The 20,261-nt window shown below is 40.0% G+C and overlaps 2 protein-coding genes across 2 annotated transcripts in view; one reads left to right on the plus strand and one right to left on the minus strand.

Moving 5' to 3' along the window:
* The window catches only part of LOC139765226 (uncharacterized), a 269,229-nt gene that overhangs the window by 231,405 nt on the left and 17,563 nt on the right, over window positions 1-20,261 (minus strand). The window lies entirely within an intron of this gene.
* LOC139765141 (uncharacterized) lies at window positions 1,456-17,446 on the plus strand. Its single transcript, XM_071692333.1, has 7 exons — window positions 1,456-1,669; window positions 2,655-2,786; window positions 4,217-4,339; window positions 4,551-4,682; window positions 5,206-5,334; window positions 11,104-11,235; window positions 16,795-17,446. Exons 1-7 carry the CDS (start codon window positions 1,456-1,458, stop codon window positions 16,806-16,808), a joined length of 876 nt encoding a protein of 291 aa, XP_071548434.1. The 3' UTR covers window positions 16,809-17,446.

The following is a 20,261-nucleotide window of genomic DNA, read 5'->3' on the forward strand; positions in this document are numbered from 1 at the left end:
GCTGATCATGGAAGGTTGGTTAGCGAGGTTATTGATCATGGAAGGTTGGTTAGCGAGGTTCGTTGATGATGGAAGGTTGGTTAGTGAGGTTCGTTGATGATGGAAGGTTGGTTAGTGAGGTTCGTTCATGATGGAAGGTTGGTTAGCGAGGTTGCTGATCATGGAAGGTTGGTTAGCGAGGTTCGTTGATGATGGAAGGTTGGTTAGCGAGGTTGTTGATCATGGACGGTTGGTTAGCGAGGTTCGTTGATGATGGAAGGTTGGTTAGCAAGATTGTTGATCATGGAAGGTTGGTTAGCGAGGTCATTGATCATGGAAGGTTGGTTAGCGAGGTTCGTTGATCATAGAAGGTTGGTTAGTGAAGTTGTTGATCATGGAAGGTTGGTTAGTGAAGTTGTTGATCATGGAAGGTTGGTTAGTGAAGTTGTTGATGATGGAAGGTTGGTTAGCGAGGTCGTTGATCATGGAAGGTTGGTTAGCGAGGTTCGTTGATCATGGAAGGTTGGTTAGCGAGGTCACTGATCATTGTGATAGTGAAAGAGATGAAAGTCATTGATCATTGTGATTGTGAGAGATCAAAAGTCATGATCATTGTGATAGCGAAAGAGGTCAAAGTCATTGATCATTGTGATAGTGAAAGAGATCAAAGTCAATTGATCATTGTGATAGTGAAAGAGATCAAAGTCATTGATATTGTGATAGTGAAAGAGATCAAAAGTCATGATCATTGTGATAGTGAAAGAGATCAAAGTCAATTGATCATTGTGATAGCGAAAGAGGTCAAAGTCATTGATCATTGTGATAGCGAAAGAGGTCAAAGTCATTGATCATTGTGATAGGAAAGAGATCAAAGTCATTGATCATTGCGATTGTGAGAGATCAAAGTCATTGATTCATTGTGATAGTGAAAGAGATGAAAGTCATTGATCATTGTGATAGTGAAAGAGATCAAGTCATTGATCATTGCGATTGTGAGAGATCAAAGTCATTGATCATTGTGATAGGAAAGAGATCAAAGTCATTGATCAATGTGATAGCGAAAGAGGTCAAAGTCATTGATCATTGTGATAGGAAAGAGATCAAAGTCATTGATCAATGTGATGGTGAAAGAGATTAAAGTCATTGATCATTGTGATAGTGAAGAGATCAAAGTCATTGATATTGTGATAGTGAAAGAGATCAAAAGTCATGATCATTGTGATAGTGAAGAGATCAAAGTCAATTGATCATTGTGATAGCGAAAGAGGTCAAAGTCATTGATCATTGTGATTGTGAGAGATCAAAGTCATTGATCATTGTGATTGTGAGAGATCAAAGTCATTGATCAATGTGATAGCGAAAGAGGTCAAAGTCATTGATCAATGTGATGGTGAAAGAGATTAAAGTCATTGATCATTGCGATTGTGAGAGATCAAAGTCATTGATTCATTGTGATAGTGAAAGAGATCAAAAGTCATGATCATTGTGATAGCGAAAGAGGTCAAAGTCATTGATCATTGCGATTGTGAGAGATCAAAAGTCATGATCATTGTGATAGTGAAGAGATCAAAAGTCATGATCATTGTGATAGTGAAGAGATCAAAGTCAATTGATCATTGTGATTGTGAGAGATCAAAAGTCATGATCATTGTGATAGCGAAAGAGGTCAAAGTCATTGATCATTGTGATAGTGAGAGATGAGTCATTGATCAATGTGATAGTGAAAGAGATGAAAGTCATTGATCATTGTGATAGTGAAAGAGATCAAAGTCATATGTCATTGTGATAGTGAAAGAGATCAAAGTCATTGATCATTGTGATAGTGAAAGAGATCAAAGTCATTGATCATTGTGATAGTGAAGAGATCAAAGTCATTGATCATTGTGATAGTGAAAGAGATCAAAGTCATTGATCATTGTGATAGTGAAAGAGATCAAAGTCATTGATCATTGTGATAGTGAAAGAGATCAAAGTCATTGATCATTGTGATAGTGAAAGAGATCAAAGTCATTGATCATTGTGATAGTGAAAGAGATCAAAGTCATTGATCATTGTGATAGTGAAAGAGATCAAAGTCATTGATCAATGTGATGGTGAAGAGATCAAAGTCATTGATCATTGTGATAGTGAAAGAGATCAAAGTCATTGATCATTGTGATAGGGAAGAGATCAAAGTCATTGATCATTGTGATAGGGAAGAGATCAAAGTCATTGATCATTGTGATTGTGAGAGATCAAAGTCATTGATCATTGCGATTGTGAGAGATCAAAGTCATTGATCATTGCGATTGTGAGAGATCAAAGTCATTGATCATTGCGATTGTGAGAGATCAAAGTCATTGATCATTGCGATTGTGAGAGATCAAAGTCATTGATCATTGCGATTGTGAGAGATCAAAGTCATTGATCATTGTGATTGTGAGAGATCAAAGTCATTGATCATTGTGATTGTGAGACATCAAAGTCGTTGATCAATGTGATCATTGATCAATGTAGTAAGTAGAAAAACACGTAGAGTATTTTTCAGAGATTAATCATAGCATCTTTGATAAGGCCAGAGGGCAAATTTCTCTATGATGTAAAGCTTTTTTAAAGTATTGTGTTGAATACTGTGATGAAATATGGCTGCCACGCAGAGTTCAGAGGAAAAGAAAAATGATGATTTTCTCTTCCAGAGCCTAATCGGTGTGACATAGACACCTTCGCCTGCGGTTTGAAGGGAGGACACTGTGACCAGAGGTGTGGTCGTGATGAGGAATGGGTCAAGCATCTGTGTGACGCTAAAGACTGCTTCTGTTGTGTTCCAAGTGAGTTCTAACTCTCTCAGTTATCCCTTACAGGATCTGTTCAAATTTCGTTTTTTCTTTATCTATCGATTTTCTTGTGGATTCGTGTTTTGTATAGGTATGGCATGAGTAGATAGACATTTTAGAAGTGTAACGTAAACATTGGGGTCCACAATCCTTGTATTACGTTTATTGATAGACAAGTCGACTATAATTATTTCCTCTCATTCCTATCCAGTCTATCTTTCTTCCTGTCTATGCAAATAGGAGTGATATCTCTATATCCATCTGTTATTCTCTACTATCCATATTTCTATCCATGCATAAATGATTGATAGCTCTTATCTATATTTACATCTATTATTCTTGATATCTAAATTCCTATCTATATCTACACATTCATGCTATCTATTCTAACCCTATTTGTTTACCTATCTGTCTATCTATGTCTGCCTACTGGTCATTCTTCTATATCTCTTTCTATCTATATAACGAGTGTCTTCTTCTTAGCCTTCACATGCAAGGAAGATTAACCAATACAGTACCACTCTAAACGTGTAGAATCAACCATGCCTTGGTAAATTCATCATAGCGTACCAAAGTGATCAACTGCATCAACATAGCAGAGTAACCATAGCACGATGTATCAATTTCCCATAGTTTGCCAGATAACCAATTTGTTGTAAGATTAATCATAATTTGAGAGGATTAGCCACAGCTGGTCAATTATCCATAACTTAAGAGATAAATGATAATTTTCAAATTACCCATAACTTGCTAGATTCTCTAACTTGCCGGATTATCCATAACTTGCCGGATTACCCATAACTTGCCGGATTACCCATAACTTGCCGGATTACCCATAACTTGCCGGATTACCCGTAACTTGCCGGATTACCCATAACATTAAACCATTCCTTAACCTCAGTACATTAAACCCACGTTGCGTGAGGACTTTATAAATCTATACTGCGTCATAGTTCACCCATCCTACGTTTTGCCATGACGATGTGACCTACTCTATACCATAACCCAATATTATAGACTGTGTCACATCCCAGTTGAACCACGAACTTCAGTGTGGAACGACCCAGTAAACCTAGTTGTGTTAAAAACCTTCACAGTTCAACCACGAATCGCAGTGTGGAACGACCCGGTAAACCAAGTTATGGTAAAACCTTCAATTCACAGTTAAACTACGAAACACAGTGTACAACGACTCTGTAAACCAAAGTTGCGTTCAAACCTTCACAGTTAAACCACGAAACACAGTGTACAACGACTCTGTAAACCAAGCTGCGTTCAAACCTTCACTTCACTGTTCATATTGATGTGTATAAAAGGCAATCCAGTCTTCAGGGGAACACACACACACACACACACACACACACACACACACACACACAAGGATCTTTTAACGATGTTCTTTTGAGGAGTGTGGTTCACTGCAGAGTGCTCGGCTACCCCCTTCGCCTGTCGAAGCATAGGCGGCCACTGTGACGTGCCGTGTGGACATGATGAGATGCCCCTCAAGCACTTGTGTGGCACAGACAACTGCCTCTGCTGTGTTCCAGGTGAGTTCGAAAACAACACAGCCACCAAGACCTCGTTGTCATTACGTTTTCATCTGTGCTTTTGTTAAAAAAGAAAGTTGGACACTATTTTGGATCTGATTTTCATATTGGTTTCCTCCGTTCATGGTAGATATTTTGTAAATCAGACAGTCCAGTATTTAGGGTTGTATACATCGTGGTGTAAAGATTTCTTCAGTTTTTCTATCTCAAGGGAAGCTGAGACGATGCCATGATACTTCTCTGTGTCTTGGATTGAGTGGAGAATGCGCCACAGACTGTGGTAGGGACGAGAACCCAGTCCAAGGTGTGTGTGGCAGCAGAGATTGCGTCTGCTGTGTTCCAGGTGAGTCGTCCTAAATATCAGGGATGTGTCTTCCCTCGTCTGATTCCTGGCGCTACCTCGCTGACGCGGGAAACTGCGATCAAGTATTAAGAAACAGAATGGAGATGTTGCAGTGTCCAGGATCTTAATCAAGTACGATTCGCGTTGCATCATTTTGTTGCTATGGTCATTGAACGTGTGCAATCAAGAGAGTTTTTCACAGTGTTGGTTTAAGGGTTTATGATACAGGGTCTTTTCAATCCACATGTTCTGTAGTTGACAGGTGTTTGAGTCGCCAGTTTTGCTCAGCTATACACCTGTTTTCAATTGGGTGGTTAAACTTGGAATTATGTCATCTCTCTTGGTCAAAATATAGATTAAGAATAGTATTCTAATTGACGTAGAGATGAGAAATGAGTATTTATAATCTGAAGAAAAGAAATTTTATGCTTCAAAATGATCATTTCTTGATCGTAATTGGTTCCAGGTTGAAGTTAGGTCTTATAGAGGTTTCTTGCTCTAATTCCTATTACCAAATTGGCAGAGTTTGATCGATGCACATCTGCCTTTGGCTGTATTCTGAGGGGTGGCCACTGTGAACGGACGTGTGGTCGTGATGAGGAGTCTGTCGAACATCTGTGTAACAGTAATGACTGCATCTGTTGCCTACCGAGTAAGTACTTAGAGTTGTAAGACATTTGAGTTAGTTATCTTTAAATGTATCTTTTTCGTAGGAGATAAACTTAAAGTTGTAAGATAATTGAGTTATCTTTAAATGCAAAGTTGTAAGATATTTGAGTTAGTTATCTTTAGATGTATTATAGGAGATAAACTTAAAGTTGTAAGATATTTGAGTTAGTTATCTTTAAATGTAAAGTTGTAAGATATTTGAGTTATATTTAGATGTTATCTTTATAGGAGATGAACTTAGAGTTCTAAGATATTTGAGTTAGTTATCTTTAAATGTATTTTTTCATAGAAGATAAACTTAGAGTTGTAAGATATTTGATCTAGTTATCTTTAGATGTATTATTTCACGGGTGATAAACTTAGAGTTCTAAGATATTTGAGTTACTTTTTATAGGAGATAGACTTAAAGTTGTAAGATATTTGAGTCAATCATCTTTAGATGCAATTTTTAACATTGATAAACTTGAAGTTGTAAGATGTTTTATTTATTGTTGGACGTATTTTATTTCTTTTCGGCTGATTGATTGAGCGTTTTGATAAGGGTAGTATGTCTGTCTAGCAGTTTGAAAAGCTTTCCTCTTTTTCTAATTTACTTTCATGACTGTAGTCGCATTTTGATCACTCTAGCTGTACCTTTTTCAAGCGTGTTAAGTGACTTAGGTTCTAAGGGTAAGTTCTTAGGTTACGCAAAGCAGGCTAGTAATTGCATAGAACAAAGTCTCTTTGGGGCGACTTGGACGGATTTGTTGATAATCGTTCGTTCTGATAATCGTGACATTTACACATGATTTCAGTCAGGTCTGAACACACGCAGTCAATTTCTTTTTCTCTCTTGGTTGCTCTAGTTTCATTGTCATTTAATGATACTAGACAATTTTTTTGTAGTGAAAACTTTAGACTTATATTTCATCATAATTTGTCTTTCATAGTAGCTATTTGAGAGATATATTTTGATTTGTATCCTTTTTTTTTTAATTAAAATCGTCCTTTTCTTTTCAATGGAAACCTCGAATAGAACTTCTTCGTGTATAAACACTAAGCCTTCTTCCTTTTGTCTAACGCTTCTGCTCTTTTGTTCATCCTGAAGCCATGGGGGTTTAGATTCCCATACATTGGCTTCAATGATCCTACTGGAGTTTCCACTTCAATAGGAAAGTTAAACACATTGACAGGGGTATGTTTTTCGTCCAGTGCCTCGTTAAACAGTACATATATCAACCTCTAGGACGTCGTTAAACATTACAGTCGTTCACCACCAAGACGTCATCAATGCCGGACTACAAATCTATGCCATGGGATGGGTGGAGTGTGTGCCAGTTTCTGCAGTAGGGGTGAAACCCCTTCCCAGGGTCGCATCTGTTGCGTTCCAAGTGATATATCTTTATCTCTCACAAATGTGTTATCTAACAGTATTCATATCGAGAGTTCTTCATAGGTATCAGCCAGGATTAATAACACTGCTAAACTCGATAGCTTCAGCCCACTCAGTTCGATCAGCTGTAGAATTCTTTGGTATTTATTGAAAGCAATCCACTGTCGGTCACAGGCCAAGAAATAGGTCTGAGCTAGGCTCAATTTTGTATTTCTTTTTTTTGTTAGGGTTAATTGCTAGAGTAGTTTACTTTTCTTAAGTAATGGATATTATCTAAGGTACTATACAGTCACTACCTTAGCACTAAAGTACAAGGTTCGACTGGCATTACTTAGAAGCAAGATGATAGTTTAGTAGCAAAAAAAGGGATTGCTAAAGAAAACGAGATCATATCGCAGGACTCCACATGAATGGAAATGAGCCTGGAATTGAATGAGTGTCATCTTAGTAAGCTTCGGTCATCTGAAAAATAGCACTTGTTTCATGTAAAGCCGAGCAAGGATGTAAATGATATTGCAAATAGATTGTTGCAGTTTTTAATGTAATTAATCTAATTTGTTGCCAAGATTTTTCTTTTTCTTCAGCCGAGATTTCGCATGGTGTTGGGAGTAAGTGATCCACAGGTCTGCGTGTCGACACATTGGCACATATGGGGGTAACTGTACATAATAATCTTGTGGAATATTTAAAGCATTGGTCTCCAGATGGGGGAAAGAAAGATGGTTTAGCAGAGAGTATGTTAGGAGGATATTATAGACTCCCTTCCCTTCATCACAACCCTGCCATCTCCTGACCTTAAACCTTCTGACACCTGACCCCAAACCTTCTACCACCTGACCTCAGACCTACCACCATCTGACCCTAAACCTTCTACCCCCTGACCTCAAACCCTCTACCTTCTGACCCTCAAACCACCCACCATCTGACCTCAAAACTCCCATCTTTTCACCTTAACGCCTACCCCCACCTCCTCTCTTAAGCCATCCTAACTCCTCGATTCCCTTCAACAACACCTGATTTGTCAGTGCCTGATCTAACTCCAGCACCACCTTATACCAGAATGATACTCCAGCATCTTCTGTGTTGCTCTGGCATTGTGCAACTTATGTCATTGGAAATGTTACCTCAGTCTACGAGCAACGGCAGCATTAATCATATCAAAACCACCTCTAATCTAGTCGTAAATCATTCGTATATAATGCACCTCTTTCTAGGCAGGATGTAAATACAGATTTGACTTGACTGTAGCCAAAACACCAGTTGTGAGAACTGGAGACTTTCAAGAGCCATGAGGAAGTTCTCCTTGCCTTATGAAGGACGCATTGGAATCTAGTTCCAGCCTTATGCAATGGCTGAACGAATTCTTCATTGCAGAGCTCACCCAGTGCAATGTCACCACCATTGCCTGCCGGACTAGCGGTGGTCACTGTAATCAGAGGTGTGGTCATGATGAGGACCCCGTCAGGCACTTGTGTACCACTGCCGACTGCCTCTGTTGTGTTCCATGTGAGTAACAGAGTCAGGGAAAGAGTTTGGTCGAGAGTTGCTCATTCGGTTCTTCGCATTTGTGGCAACGTGGATCAGAATCTAAGAACTGTGTGAGGTATGAGAGATGGCAAGTTGTATATGGCGTATTCCATTGGCGTTTTTGGGTTGTGGATCTATTCTAATTACGTTTATACGTTACCAAATGAGTAAGGGCAGAGATCTGACGTACACTTATTCAGACTAGCACAAAAGGGATTCCTGCATCTCTGTGCTTCGCCATTACTGCAAATTGCTACAAGTAGTGTTAATCTAATCTAGATTGGGTTAACAAGTCGGGTATCTGTCGTCCCACTGGTTAATGTTAAATGGTAACGTTAGGTTAATCTATTGCTTGGGTTTCCGATGGATCACGGTCGTCTATTTTTTCATTAAAAAAACATTTTCAAAACCTGGATCTTGAATTTAATTTGGAATACACTTAGGAAATTATGGCAAGCGTTTCGGTACGTATCTAGGTCTTAAAATTCTTTTACTTTCTTCATATCTGGAGTGTTTTAGATAACGTAGCAAGAAAATTTGGTTTTTCCTTCTCATATCTTCTACATTTTGTTTACTTGTACATTAGATATCATTCTCTCGTACCGACAGAGAGTCCATTAGAATTGTAATGGGCGCATCCCAAGCCTCTCCAACGACCCTGGCTTGGACAAAGTTTGTATATCAAGTTCTTTATCTCTTAAAGACGTCCATTCGTCGACGATGGTGTGTCATGAGCTATTGAGATAAGGGCATTGATGATGATAAACCATCTGTGTTATCCAAAATCTGGATATCTAGCTGGCGAATGACTTAGACTTCCTGATAAAAAAAAAAGGTCACAATGTGATCATGATACCTGTTATTTTCCCGAGTCACGGCCAATTAAATCCTCTATAAAACAGGATCCAGGTTGTGTGTTGTGGTGTTTGTCCTATTCGTTCGACTAAGTGATGGTGTTTATAACTGGCTCTCTGGGTAAGGTGTCACGAAACACTGTTACTTAGAATTTGACCCAAAAGTTGTGGTTACTAAGTGTTAGTTGCTGGAAATTTTCCACGGGAGACATGTTCATAATAATCTTTAAGCATTGTCGTCTGTACATTCGTTTGACGTGTTATTTTAGGACCATAGAGTTAACATGGGTCTTGCCCAATACACTGTAATCCATCCATTTTCTCTTTGCCAGCCTTCCCTTAGGTGCTAAACACTTTACAACACACGGGTATTTTGCTTTGCTCGCTACTTCATCATCTTGTGGGCATCTCACAGGCTCATATACTATTTCGTTACCATGTATCGAACGGACGGAGTTAGATACTGACTGTGGTATGGGTTGAGTGCTTTGTCCAGTGTGTCTGTGTGTGTGCGTGTATGTGTGTGTGTGTGTGACACAGAGGCTACGTCTGTTGCGTTCCAGTAGAGATATTCAGACACTGTGAGGCATCTATGCCTCACAGTGTCTCTGGGTCTCAACCAGCTGATGAGCTTTTGAAAGGTTTATGAAGGAAGAGGAAGAAATTGTTGGTTCAAGGTTCGTAGAGATTATACATGTATTCCTCTCTGTCTAAGCTGCTTAATCCATTAGTTGAGGTCATTTGTTCTTACTTTGTGTTAAGTATATAATATAAGTAGTTAAGATCTCATGAGGTCTGAGGGAGAAAGTAAAGATGAGATGGATTAGTGTGTTATTGTGGAGTTTATACAGCCATATGTATGAATACTTGAAACGGATATACATAGTACCTGAGGTGTGGGTATGTATGAATGAACGTATATGCGTTTATATGTATGTGTAGGTGTTACCGGGCTCTGCCTGCAAGAGTAAACACCGCGAGTGAAAAGTCACCTTTGGCGAGACTGCATCAAAGAACTTGTCATTCCCAAGGGGTTTACATTTCCCTGCTTCTGGAAGTAAGATTACAGTCTTCGGCTCCAAGAACCTTTGAAGGGTTTTGGGTAACACCAGGACTCCTTTATAGAAATTGGTCCTGAGGAAATGATAGTTGAAAATATGTAACATTGGAATAAAATGTTACCGGACTCTGCCTGGAAATGGCTACACCGTGAGTGACATGTGGAGAGAAAGAGAGGAATGAAAGCTCATCGAGGACGTCTTTGACTTCGAAGGAGTGCATTCTCGAAGCTGCAGGAACGCTATGAAAGAGGTCCTGGGGATGTATAGTAAAAAAGTAATGGTAATAATTTTAAATAATCGTATGATTATATTACGAACAGTAATGATGATTATGATGATAATACAGAGGCAGTAATTCGTTGACAAGCCTGCGTTTGCTGGCTACTTGATTCAGTGGCTTATTTTGGCTAGTTGATTGGCTGGCTACCTTTACCTGGCTGGTTGGCCTGCTGACTACTTTTGGATGACTGGATGGCTGTGTTTGGCTGGCTGGCCACTTTTAGCTGGCTGGTTGGTCAGCTGAAAACTTTTGGCTGGCTGGCTACTTTTGGCTGACTGGCTGGCTGTTTTTGGCTGGCTGGCTGTTTTTGGCTGGCTGGCTGTTTTTGGCTGGCTGGCTACTTTTAGGGTGGCTAGCTACTTTTGGCTGGCTGGATGGCTAGCTTTGGCTGACTGGCTGGCTACTTTTGGCTGACTGGCTGGCTACTTTTGGCTGACTAGCTGGCTACTTTTGACTGACTAGCTGGCTATTTTTTTGGCTGGCTGATTTACCTTTCATTTCCGTCTTTTCTGGATGACAGTCGGTCTTTCTAGACTCCTTTTCATTAACCTAAAGTACATCATATCTTGAATAAAAAAACAAATTGCTTTGTTAAGTTGCCCTGAATGCTCGTATATCCATTCTTTGAATAATATTACACAAATGTTCATCTCCACAGAGCCTGCACGGTGTCAAGACTCCATTCTGTGCCAGAGCCACCTAGGCGGTCAGTGTGCCCGGGAGTGTGGCAAGGGTGAGACACATATCGAAGGTGTGTGTGAGGAGAAACACTGTGTCTGCTGTGTTTCAGGTGAGCATCTCTGAAACGTTCGAGATATCCTTGGAGTCCACAATTCTGCCCAAATTGTTAAGTCATTATCTGCTTATCTGTGGTAGTTATCAGTTATGCTCTTATCTGTGGTAGCTATCGATTAAGCCCTTATCTGTGGTAGTTATCAATTATGCTCTTATCTGTGGTAATTATCAGTTATGCTGTTATCTGTAGTAGTTATCAATTATGCCCTTATCTGTGGTAGTTATCAATTATGCCCTTATCTGTGGTAGTTATCAATTATGCTCTTATCTGTGGTAGTTATCAATTATGCTCTTATCTGTGGTAGTTATCAATTATGCTGTTATCTGTAGTAGTTATCAATTATGCCTTGATTTGTGGTAGTTATCAATTATGCTCTTATCTGTACAGGGTAGTTATCAATTATGCTCTTATCTGTGGTAGTTATCAATTATGCTCTTATCTGTGGTGGTTATCAATTATGCCCTTATCTATGGTAGCTATCGATTATATCCTTATCTAGGGTATCACACTGGACCATAATTAGGAAGGTATACAGTGGAATATCTCAACAAAAGGGGGATGACAGTGTTGTTCAGTGGTCAGTTCGAATTTTTTCAGTGTATGTATGGGTCACGATGAGATGTTTGAGGATTGGCAGATCGCCTGAATAGTGCCACTATATGAAAGCAAGGAGGACAAGAGTAAACATTATAATTATGAATTTAAGTGCACCGGAGAAGTCTTATGGCAGAATAATGTTATGTGGGAGGGGATGGTGAGGACAATGTGGGGCGGGACAATATGGTTTCATCAGTGGTAAAGAATGTGTGGATGAGATCATAGCATGCGATGGATATCCACTATTGACGTACATATACCACCTCCGAAACGCTCCATCGAACGGCAGAAATTCTGGTCACGTCGGTCAATGTCTATCGCTCGCAGGAAGTGTGTCCCACATCACTTGTGTTGGGTTAGCGAGTCTCGCGAGTGTCTCAGACTTCATTTTGTTTGGAGACGAGGATCTAAACTCCTTACTAGTGATGGGAATCGTATAGAATGGAGAAAGAGATAGTGCCAATGAAATCCAATGAGGCGGGGAAAATTGTACCATTAGAATCCAATAAAGACCGTGGACCAAGCCTTGCCTTTAAGATATATAAAGAGCTGAATAGCCTTAGATGCTCCAATGGTTGGCTTTATAAGCCTAAATTCTATAATCTAATCCAAAATGAATATAGACGCCGCTATAAACACTTAAACTACCAACACACTTGACAACCTAATCGTCCAGCATCCCCACAACTCACTCGATCGGAGTTAAAGGAAAAAAAAGAGTATCGACGAACGCGTTTCTTGTGAGCGCCGAGGCATAAGCCAGTATCACCACCTCCGGTAGGGCCAGCGGCAAACATCTCCACCACAATGGCCATAAGGTCTTCGGAAGCCCTTGGCGAAATACCCCCTTTGGCTGCAGACACGTCGGAAGCCTCTCAAATCCACGACAAAGACGGATCCAAACAGACTCGCTACAGAGGAAATGCAGATCTAAAAGTTGAGGATCACCGCTCATCCACAGAGCGCCGTCCCGCAGGAGCCTCTGGATCCAGGTGTAAAGAGGAGCCGAGGAGCTCTCTCACCCCACACCTCTCCCTCCCTCCTTCACGTCAAGGGAGGTGGGGGAGGAAAAAAAGAAAAATCTCTCCAGCAGGAGCTTCCACCTCACTAGACCCGTCGTGAGAAGGACGCCACCTTCATCTTCTCTGAGTGATCAGAGTGGTGTGTGTGTGGCGCAACCTCCCTCCCTCTCTCCACACCGGCCGAAGGGAAGGTCAAAGGAAAAGAAGGAATCTTCAGCAGCAAACCTTCCAGAAAAGGGTAGACATCAAAGAGTGATGCAACCGTATCAACAAATAGTAAAACGACTCTTACGTACTGTAGCGAGTATACAATGGTATTATACATTGTGTGTGGGAAAGAATTGCAGTATTTGAGAGCTTCATTCAACTCAGTCTTCATACAAGAAATTATAGCTTGGGTGACAGCTTATCTCAAACTGGTTAATACGTTTATGGCTTGGGTGACAGCTTATCTCAAACTGGTTAATACGTTTATGGCTTGGGTGAGAGAACAGCTTATCTCAAACTGGTTAATACGTTTATGGCTTGGGTGAGAGAACAGCTTATCTCAAACTGGTTAATACGTTTATGGCCGCTAAGGGACGCTTATGGTAACTGATCTTGTGGAGATGATCCAGCGGAGGTACGTCAGAATATATCCCACCCAACACACCAGCCCCTTCCTGTATTTTGTAGTCAGCACTGTGGATTAAGGCCGTGAGGATAGACCTAAACCAGTGCCCATACACTGTTGCATACATATCTACCGTTCTAAAAGTGATTTGAACATACGAGGGAGAAGGGAGTTTGAGCAATCATCACCCTCTTTTCTACTCCAGGGAGAATTCAACGAACGCCAACACCTTTCGAGGAACACAGTGACCAACGCTGAATGAAGAACAGTTGAGATCATTTCCATTTTTTGAGAAGAGGAGTAACTATATACAACCCACAGGTTCTCCAACCCATTTCCACATTTAGACTGAGACTCGGTCCAATAGTGACTTGTCCGTACATTCAGCGGTCGCTGAGCTGAACTATATACATGGCAAGCTACGGAAGGTCTATATATATATATATACACACACACACACACACACACACACACACACATATAAATATATATATATAAACGACATCTTCCTCGATTTTTCTGAACACTGTGGATGACATCCCAGTTAGTGAGACACAGCTATGGTGACTGGACAGTGCTGCCTGGAGTTAACTTTGCGTGCCTTAGCCAGTGTGGGACTCTACCAAGCATATCAGTCAGTCCAAGAAGCTGTCGACTATTTGAAGACTAGATTTTCACCTCCGCGTTGAGAATATATAAACTTCCTTCACTACAGTAGGTTACAGAGAGGTCCAATGTCTAGGTCTGCGATCGGTCCTCGAGAGAAACTGTAACTGATAGATTCATTTCTGTGGGATAGTACCAACTGGTGACCATAAGATCATAGCATGAACCAGTCCAATGCAGCCACAGTGCAAGGATGCGGTTGTCTTGGGAGGAAGAGAGAGGGAGAGAGAGAGAGAGAGAGAGAGAGAGAGAGAGAGAGAGAGAGAGAGAGAGAGAGAGAGAGAGAGAGAGAGAGCCCCGAAGAGGTGGTGATCAAGTACGGATTTGCTAAGGAAGACAAAGGAGTTCGAAGAAGAACAACACACCACTAGGGGGGACTTTCGAGCCTGTTTGTGATAGTGGAAGACATCAGAAACTCGTAGATGAGTGTGGTAACGGTTAGGAAGCAGACAGATAATGGACCAAGGCTCCTACACATATACACACACATAGTTCCAAATATGATAGTGGCTTGGGCTTTGCAGCAGCCAACAGTGGGAGGAATAAGCTTTCTATAATTTGTCTTCACACCAGAGGTTTTTATGACTATATTCCCGGCACTGAATATGAGCAAGTCTTAGAGGAAGTAAAGATGTCATAATTTTCTTATCACCTCGCGTCTTTAGAGAAGTGTAAGTGTTTGTCATTTTCTCATACTCTCGTAGGCCGCTGGGAGATTACACTCGCCACACACACACACACACACACACACAGACACACACACAGCGGTGAGGGAGATCAATGACTAGCTGGCACTCGTGTTGTCGTAAGGAGGAGACATATCTCTGCTGTGTTGTGCTCCTCCATTTCTACTGGCATTCGTCGGAAGGTACGAGTTGATGAGCAGCCCAAACTCTGCCCACAGATACCTGCTGTCATGCCTACATTTCCCCTCCCCTTTCCCCCACACAGCGCAATAGGGACACCTAGATAAGAGAGAGGCTTCGGAGTGAATAGAGAGAGAGAGAGAGAGAGAGAGAGAGAGAGAGAGAGAGAGAGAGAGAGAGAGAGAGAGAGAGAGAGAGACGAGATTAGAACAGTCCTGGGTAGCTGGGTGTTTACTCCATCCGATGGATGGATTGAAGCGAGGCTTGAGAGACTGAGACACAGGGTTGACTCGTTGTTTAATCATGGCAGGAGACCAGTCCTCACTCTGTGTAGAGCGAAGGTGCCATCTGACGGTCGGTCATGTAACCGAAAACCTGTGTGGCATCTGTACCATTTTCACGACTGGTGTTTAAACCCATCCCTTTACATTTGAGTGTAATGGGAGTTGATTGTGACGTTTTTCAATCCCATTGGTGCCCTGAAGGAATTCAATAGTCTATAGACATAGTTCATTTTAAATGGTATTTAATTCTAAGTTGTAGATATTTCATTGTCTACTTTTTGGAATCTATAGTTTATAAGTTCTTAAAAAGTTTACCTATTTTTCTTTTTTTTCCTATTACTTCCTGGACCAATTTCTTTGAAATAGTTCTGGTGTTTACCCAGGAACTTTGTCGAGACAGTGACAACTGCTTCTATGTTCTCTGTGTTGTCAACCTTGGTCGTAGGAGATGTATCTGTGAGGTGCACACGTATTCTAATACTGATCTCAATTGCTCTTCTCTATACAAAAGATTTTATTTCCATAGAAAGACCCCGTAAGGACATTCTGGTACGGAAAAGATACATACGAATAATAGGATTTGATTTGTCTCTGTGAGTTTGAATCTTCGTTCCTAATGTAATTAATGTTGGAGTTTACTGATGAGTGTTTAGGTTCAGCTCTGCTTCGTACTGCGTGTTTTCCTTGGCTAAAGAAAACGGTACTTTTAACTAGCTAATCTGTGTGATAGGCTGCCCAATTTGATCATTATTACACATACAGACGACATTAAATAGTGGCCACAACTTAGCTCCTTTTGGACGTAAGAGATTCATACTATTATCTCTATTTTGATTATTTTTCCAAATCCACCAAAAACATTCCTCATCTGTATCATAAAAAAGCTTAGGAGTATCACAAAATCGCAATTCCTAAAGCTGCAATAATTTTATAGGTGTAGAAAAATCTTGTAAGCAGCTATCCATATGAGTTTCACTCGCCCCCACATAATTGGAGTGGCTCGCCTTCCACAATCTGTTCTTCATAGTGGAACCTGGACTCCTTTTACTTTATCAACTCCCATTCTATCACCTCTCTTCAACCATCTCTTCCCATCCGCCCGTAATGTTGCTGCCCTTCTTCCATTTCCTACAAGTATCATTTTGCTCTACTACTCTCGTGAGCTGCCTGCGCGCGCGTCCCAACCACACTGAATTCAACCTAGGCTCCGTGACACACGCAGCTAGGCTGCCGCTTCCAACAAGTTTTGTGTGGAGGCCAACCACGCGAGGATCAACCGTTATAATCTAATATTCCTTGAGCAGCGTAATTGAGGAATTCTCTTCCATCTGTCTTTCGTCTTTTCAATTTGCTACAACGTTTCTGTTTACTTCCATTCTCTCCTTTCAGTTTTCTTCAAGTAAGCGACGACAGAAGCATTTTGTTTTCTTCAACCCAGTCTTGTCTGCTGCTATATACAAAAGGGGGAAACTGGGAATATTAACTAACATTTTCTTTAATTTCAGGCGTCCATAACTAGAATTCATAGACAAGTGACTGTCGCCAGCAACTGATATGGGTCTTCCAGTGACGAAAGGCTTCTGACACTGTTACCACTCTAGGCTGGATCTCCTGCTGCCGAAGAAAACATACGTGGGAAGAGCATCCATCTAGGTACAATACTTACTGGAGTGTGTTATAGAAATAGCTGGAATGTAAGTTATTTTTTTTTTCTATAGAAATAGTCTCGCTAGGGTTTGATATTTAGTGCCTTAATATAAATCCAGAGTTGTTGGTCTGATGTTTAGTGACTTAATATAAATCCAGAGTTGTAGGTCTGATGTTTAGTGACAATATAAATCCAGAGTTGTTGGTCTGATGTTTAGTGACTTAATATAAATCCAGAGTTGTATGTCTGATGTTTAGTGCCTTAATATAAATCCAGAGTTGTGGGTCTGATGTGCCTTAATATTTAATATAAATCCAAAGTTGTAGGTCTGATGTTTAGTGCCTTAATATAAATCGAGTTGTTTGTAAGTACCATTTAAGTACGGTGGAATAACAAAACATCCAAGATGTCGCCTAGGATTTAACTGGAAGTGTATATACACAAAATTGTAAAAAAAAACAGAATAAGTTAAGTTGCGCTGAAATATTAAACGTAATCTAGATAGAAAATCTCCTTTTCCCTCTGTATACCTTGAGATGCATGGAAATGTTTTGTGAAACCCCAGAAGAGCTGATGATGAAACCAAATGATGTATATAACCTTCCAACCACGAAGATTAATGTGTTGCAAAGGTTGTCTTTTAGAAGACGAATACTTAATGAACTTGATTACCCTTACTTGACCTTAGGCACTTTGTGGGCTCGTCAACCTAAAGGCTTAGTGTTTGACTCTGGCAGACTGAAGTGTCAGAGGATCAAGTTGATTACATATGTTACATTATTGTAGTTTAAGCTTTTTTTGTGTGATATGAGCGAATGTCTTGCTTTCACAGGCATGGATTAGTAGTTTGAACATGAGAGAATCAAGTCTCAAATTGTTTCTATTCATTCATGTTTGTGAAAAGGCCAAATCCACTAACCGTAGTTATGAATTTGTATATAATGTTCATTTGTAGACTTGTAGAAATTCCTTTTCTCAACTCCTTCGAGAAATCTTCCGAGAACTTCCCCTTTATCAGACTTCATACGTCAGAATTCAAGGCCCCCGAAAAGCCATTGGCTGTGCATGTCTTCACTCCGAAGACGTATGATTTTCATGTAACAAAATCGGAAGAAAAGAACACTTTTGCGTACGACACTGCCTTACGTCATGACGTAGTGGTAAGAGATGATTTTTGGCAAAAAGCTTATTTTTTTTTTTCCCTATGGTGGCCAAAGCTTCAACTTGTTTCTCCAGCTTATCATTGCAAGTGTCCAATCCTTAGTAGAAGCCGCTAGTTTCAGTAAGATAATCTTTTAATATATGATTAACGTCTTCGCTTGTCCTTTCATAAGCAAAGTTCTTGGTAACTTAGGAATATAACTGGGGAAAAAAAATATGTATATAGCCTTCAAGCTTATGAAACCCATTTAGATTAATGACACTGAACGCTTTTAGTGTAATTGTCGTAATTTCGTTACTATATTCCCAATTACATTAAGTGGATTAGAGACACACACACACACACACACACGGGCTTTTGAAATCACTCTCTCGCTTCCTGAAATTATACCCAGTGTGTTAATACTGAAATGCGAACTTCAGATTTGTATAGGTGTATATTTGAAAGGATCACAATTGAGGGCGTGATCAAGTATATTCCCGTAAGTTCACGAGGAAATGGAAACACGGTAAATTCCCAAGTGCACTTTCTTGTAATGATTATTACACGAAAGTTCACTTGGGAACTTATAGTGTTCTTTCAATGCCGTTAGATCGTTAAGACACTTTAGAATGGGGCAGCATCTGGTATTTGTGCTCAGTAATGAACATTAGCTTTATCATATGTACGAGTGCGTAAGAAGTGTACAATTCAAATAGATAAATTACTTCTGTGCACCAAACATTCAATGGTGCTTTGATATTTCGTCATACCTTTCATTGTCAACTACATTTTTGTTTAGCCTTTAACATTACCTAACATCGTCTGTGTAATCTCATTTGATTATTCTCATACATATAGATAATCCCCGAACTAAGGACATACTGCTCTTTGTGTGTGAACAATATTAAGACCACATATTCTTCACCTCCCTTCGTTTTTCATGGAAACCATTCTGGACTGCTAATAATACATACATCTGTATCCCAGTGTCTCTCGTTTTGACATTATCACAGCTTATTTCCATTTCTACCGAATATCATTGCATTACAATTATAGTGATTGTGTCTACTAAAATGTTCATAACTTGTTCAACCAGTATTCAAACTTTATCTTATGTTTCACAGTACAATAGGACATTAGATTTGTCATTTTCATCTTCGTTGTACCTCTTTATCTACTCTCTCGTTTGGAGAAATCCAATATGTTCCGGGATCCATTTCTAACTATACATTCTAATTTTCTTCGTTAAATCATTGTATAACATCTATCACGTAGAGATTTTTATTTCCTTCTGTCAACAAATGCACCTTGTTTAACCCAGGACTTCCCAAAACAGCCTCGTTAAGTCGAAGATTTCATAAACTTCCATTCATTTCATTGCCACCAAATTTTCGTTGTAACACCCTGAAGTGTTTATTAGATGATAGAAAATGCGTATTTGTCTTTCTCTGGCTCATCATGACTCCTGTGTCAAGGCGATGCTCTATGATATCATGGAACATACGTAGTTTTATTCGACAGTCATAGATTAATGATTACATGCACACGCTCTTCCTCCCTGAACCATTCCTACTCTTCTGTAGAAGATAACAGATCTGAACCACCTTTACGTGACCATAATACATCCATTTGGACTCCTCAGGTTCTATCTTGCATTCTTCATTACATCACTCACTATACGTCCATTCCTGGTATCCTCTCTAAACTAAGGCCTTCATGCTTTAGAAGGGTTCGATAGTCTTGTTTACACAACTCTTATACTAACGTTCACAGAAGCTGGAACTATATTTCGCCAGCGATCGTGTCTCCAGCTGTGCTGACCGTCTAGCGGAGGTCATCTTGAATTGTATGGAATTCTATGTCGTTTTTAAGATAATTTTCTCTTCTTCAGTCATGGATTGGCAGCTTTTGTTCTATGTTAACCGAATCAGGAACAGTATTGGACCATTAAACTGCCCTTGTGAAACTTGTTCCAAATTCATTTATCAACATAAGCTGTCTTTTGTGGACTTAAGCACACTTATACTTGTCTGAATCTCTTCTACTTTGTTTCTGCACTGTATTTCTTTGGAGGTATACCATTATTTTTTCTAAACCTCTAACCACATTATTGTTATACACAAATTTACACTTTCCTTCACAGCATTCATAACCCGAATACCTTTTTATTGTCACATTGA

Source organism: Panulirus ornatus, chromosome 53, assembly GCF_036320965.1.
Source record: "Panulirus ornatus isolate Po-2019 chromosome 53, ASM3632096v1, whole genome shotgun sequence".
In the NCBI taxonomy this organism is placed as follows: domain Eukaryota; kingdom Metazoa; phylum Arthropoda; class Malacostraca; order Decapoda; family Palinuridae; genus Panulirus; species Panulirus ornatus.

What these genes read in the sequence shown, in the direction of transcription:
- LOC139765141 (XM_071692333.1), top strand. Translation starts at nt 1,456, where the DNA reads ATGATCATTGTGATAGCGAAAGAGGTCAAAGTCATTGATCATTGCGAT. An exon ending in AGTCATTGATCATTGTGATA is followed by an intron (nt 1,670 to 2,654) that starts GTGAGAGATGAG and finishes TTTCTCTTCCAG; the next exon opens with AGCCTAATCGGTGTGACATA. An exon ending in CTGCCTCTGCTGTGTTCCAG is followed by an intron (nt 4,340 to 4,550) that starts GTGAGTTCGAAA and finishes TTCTATCTCAAG; the next exon opens with GGAAGCTGAGACGATGCCAT.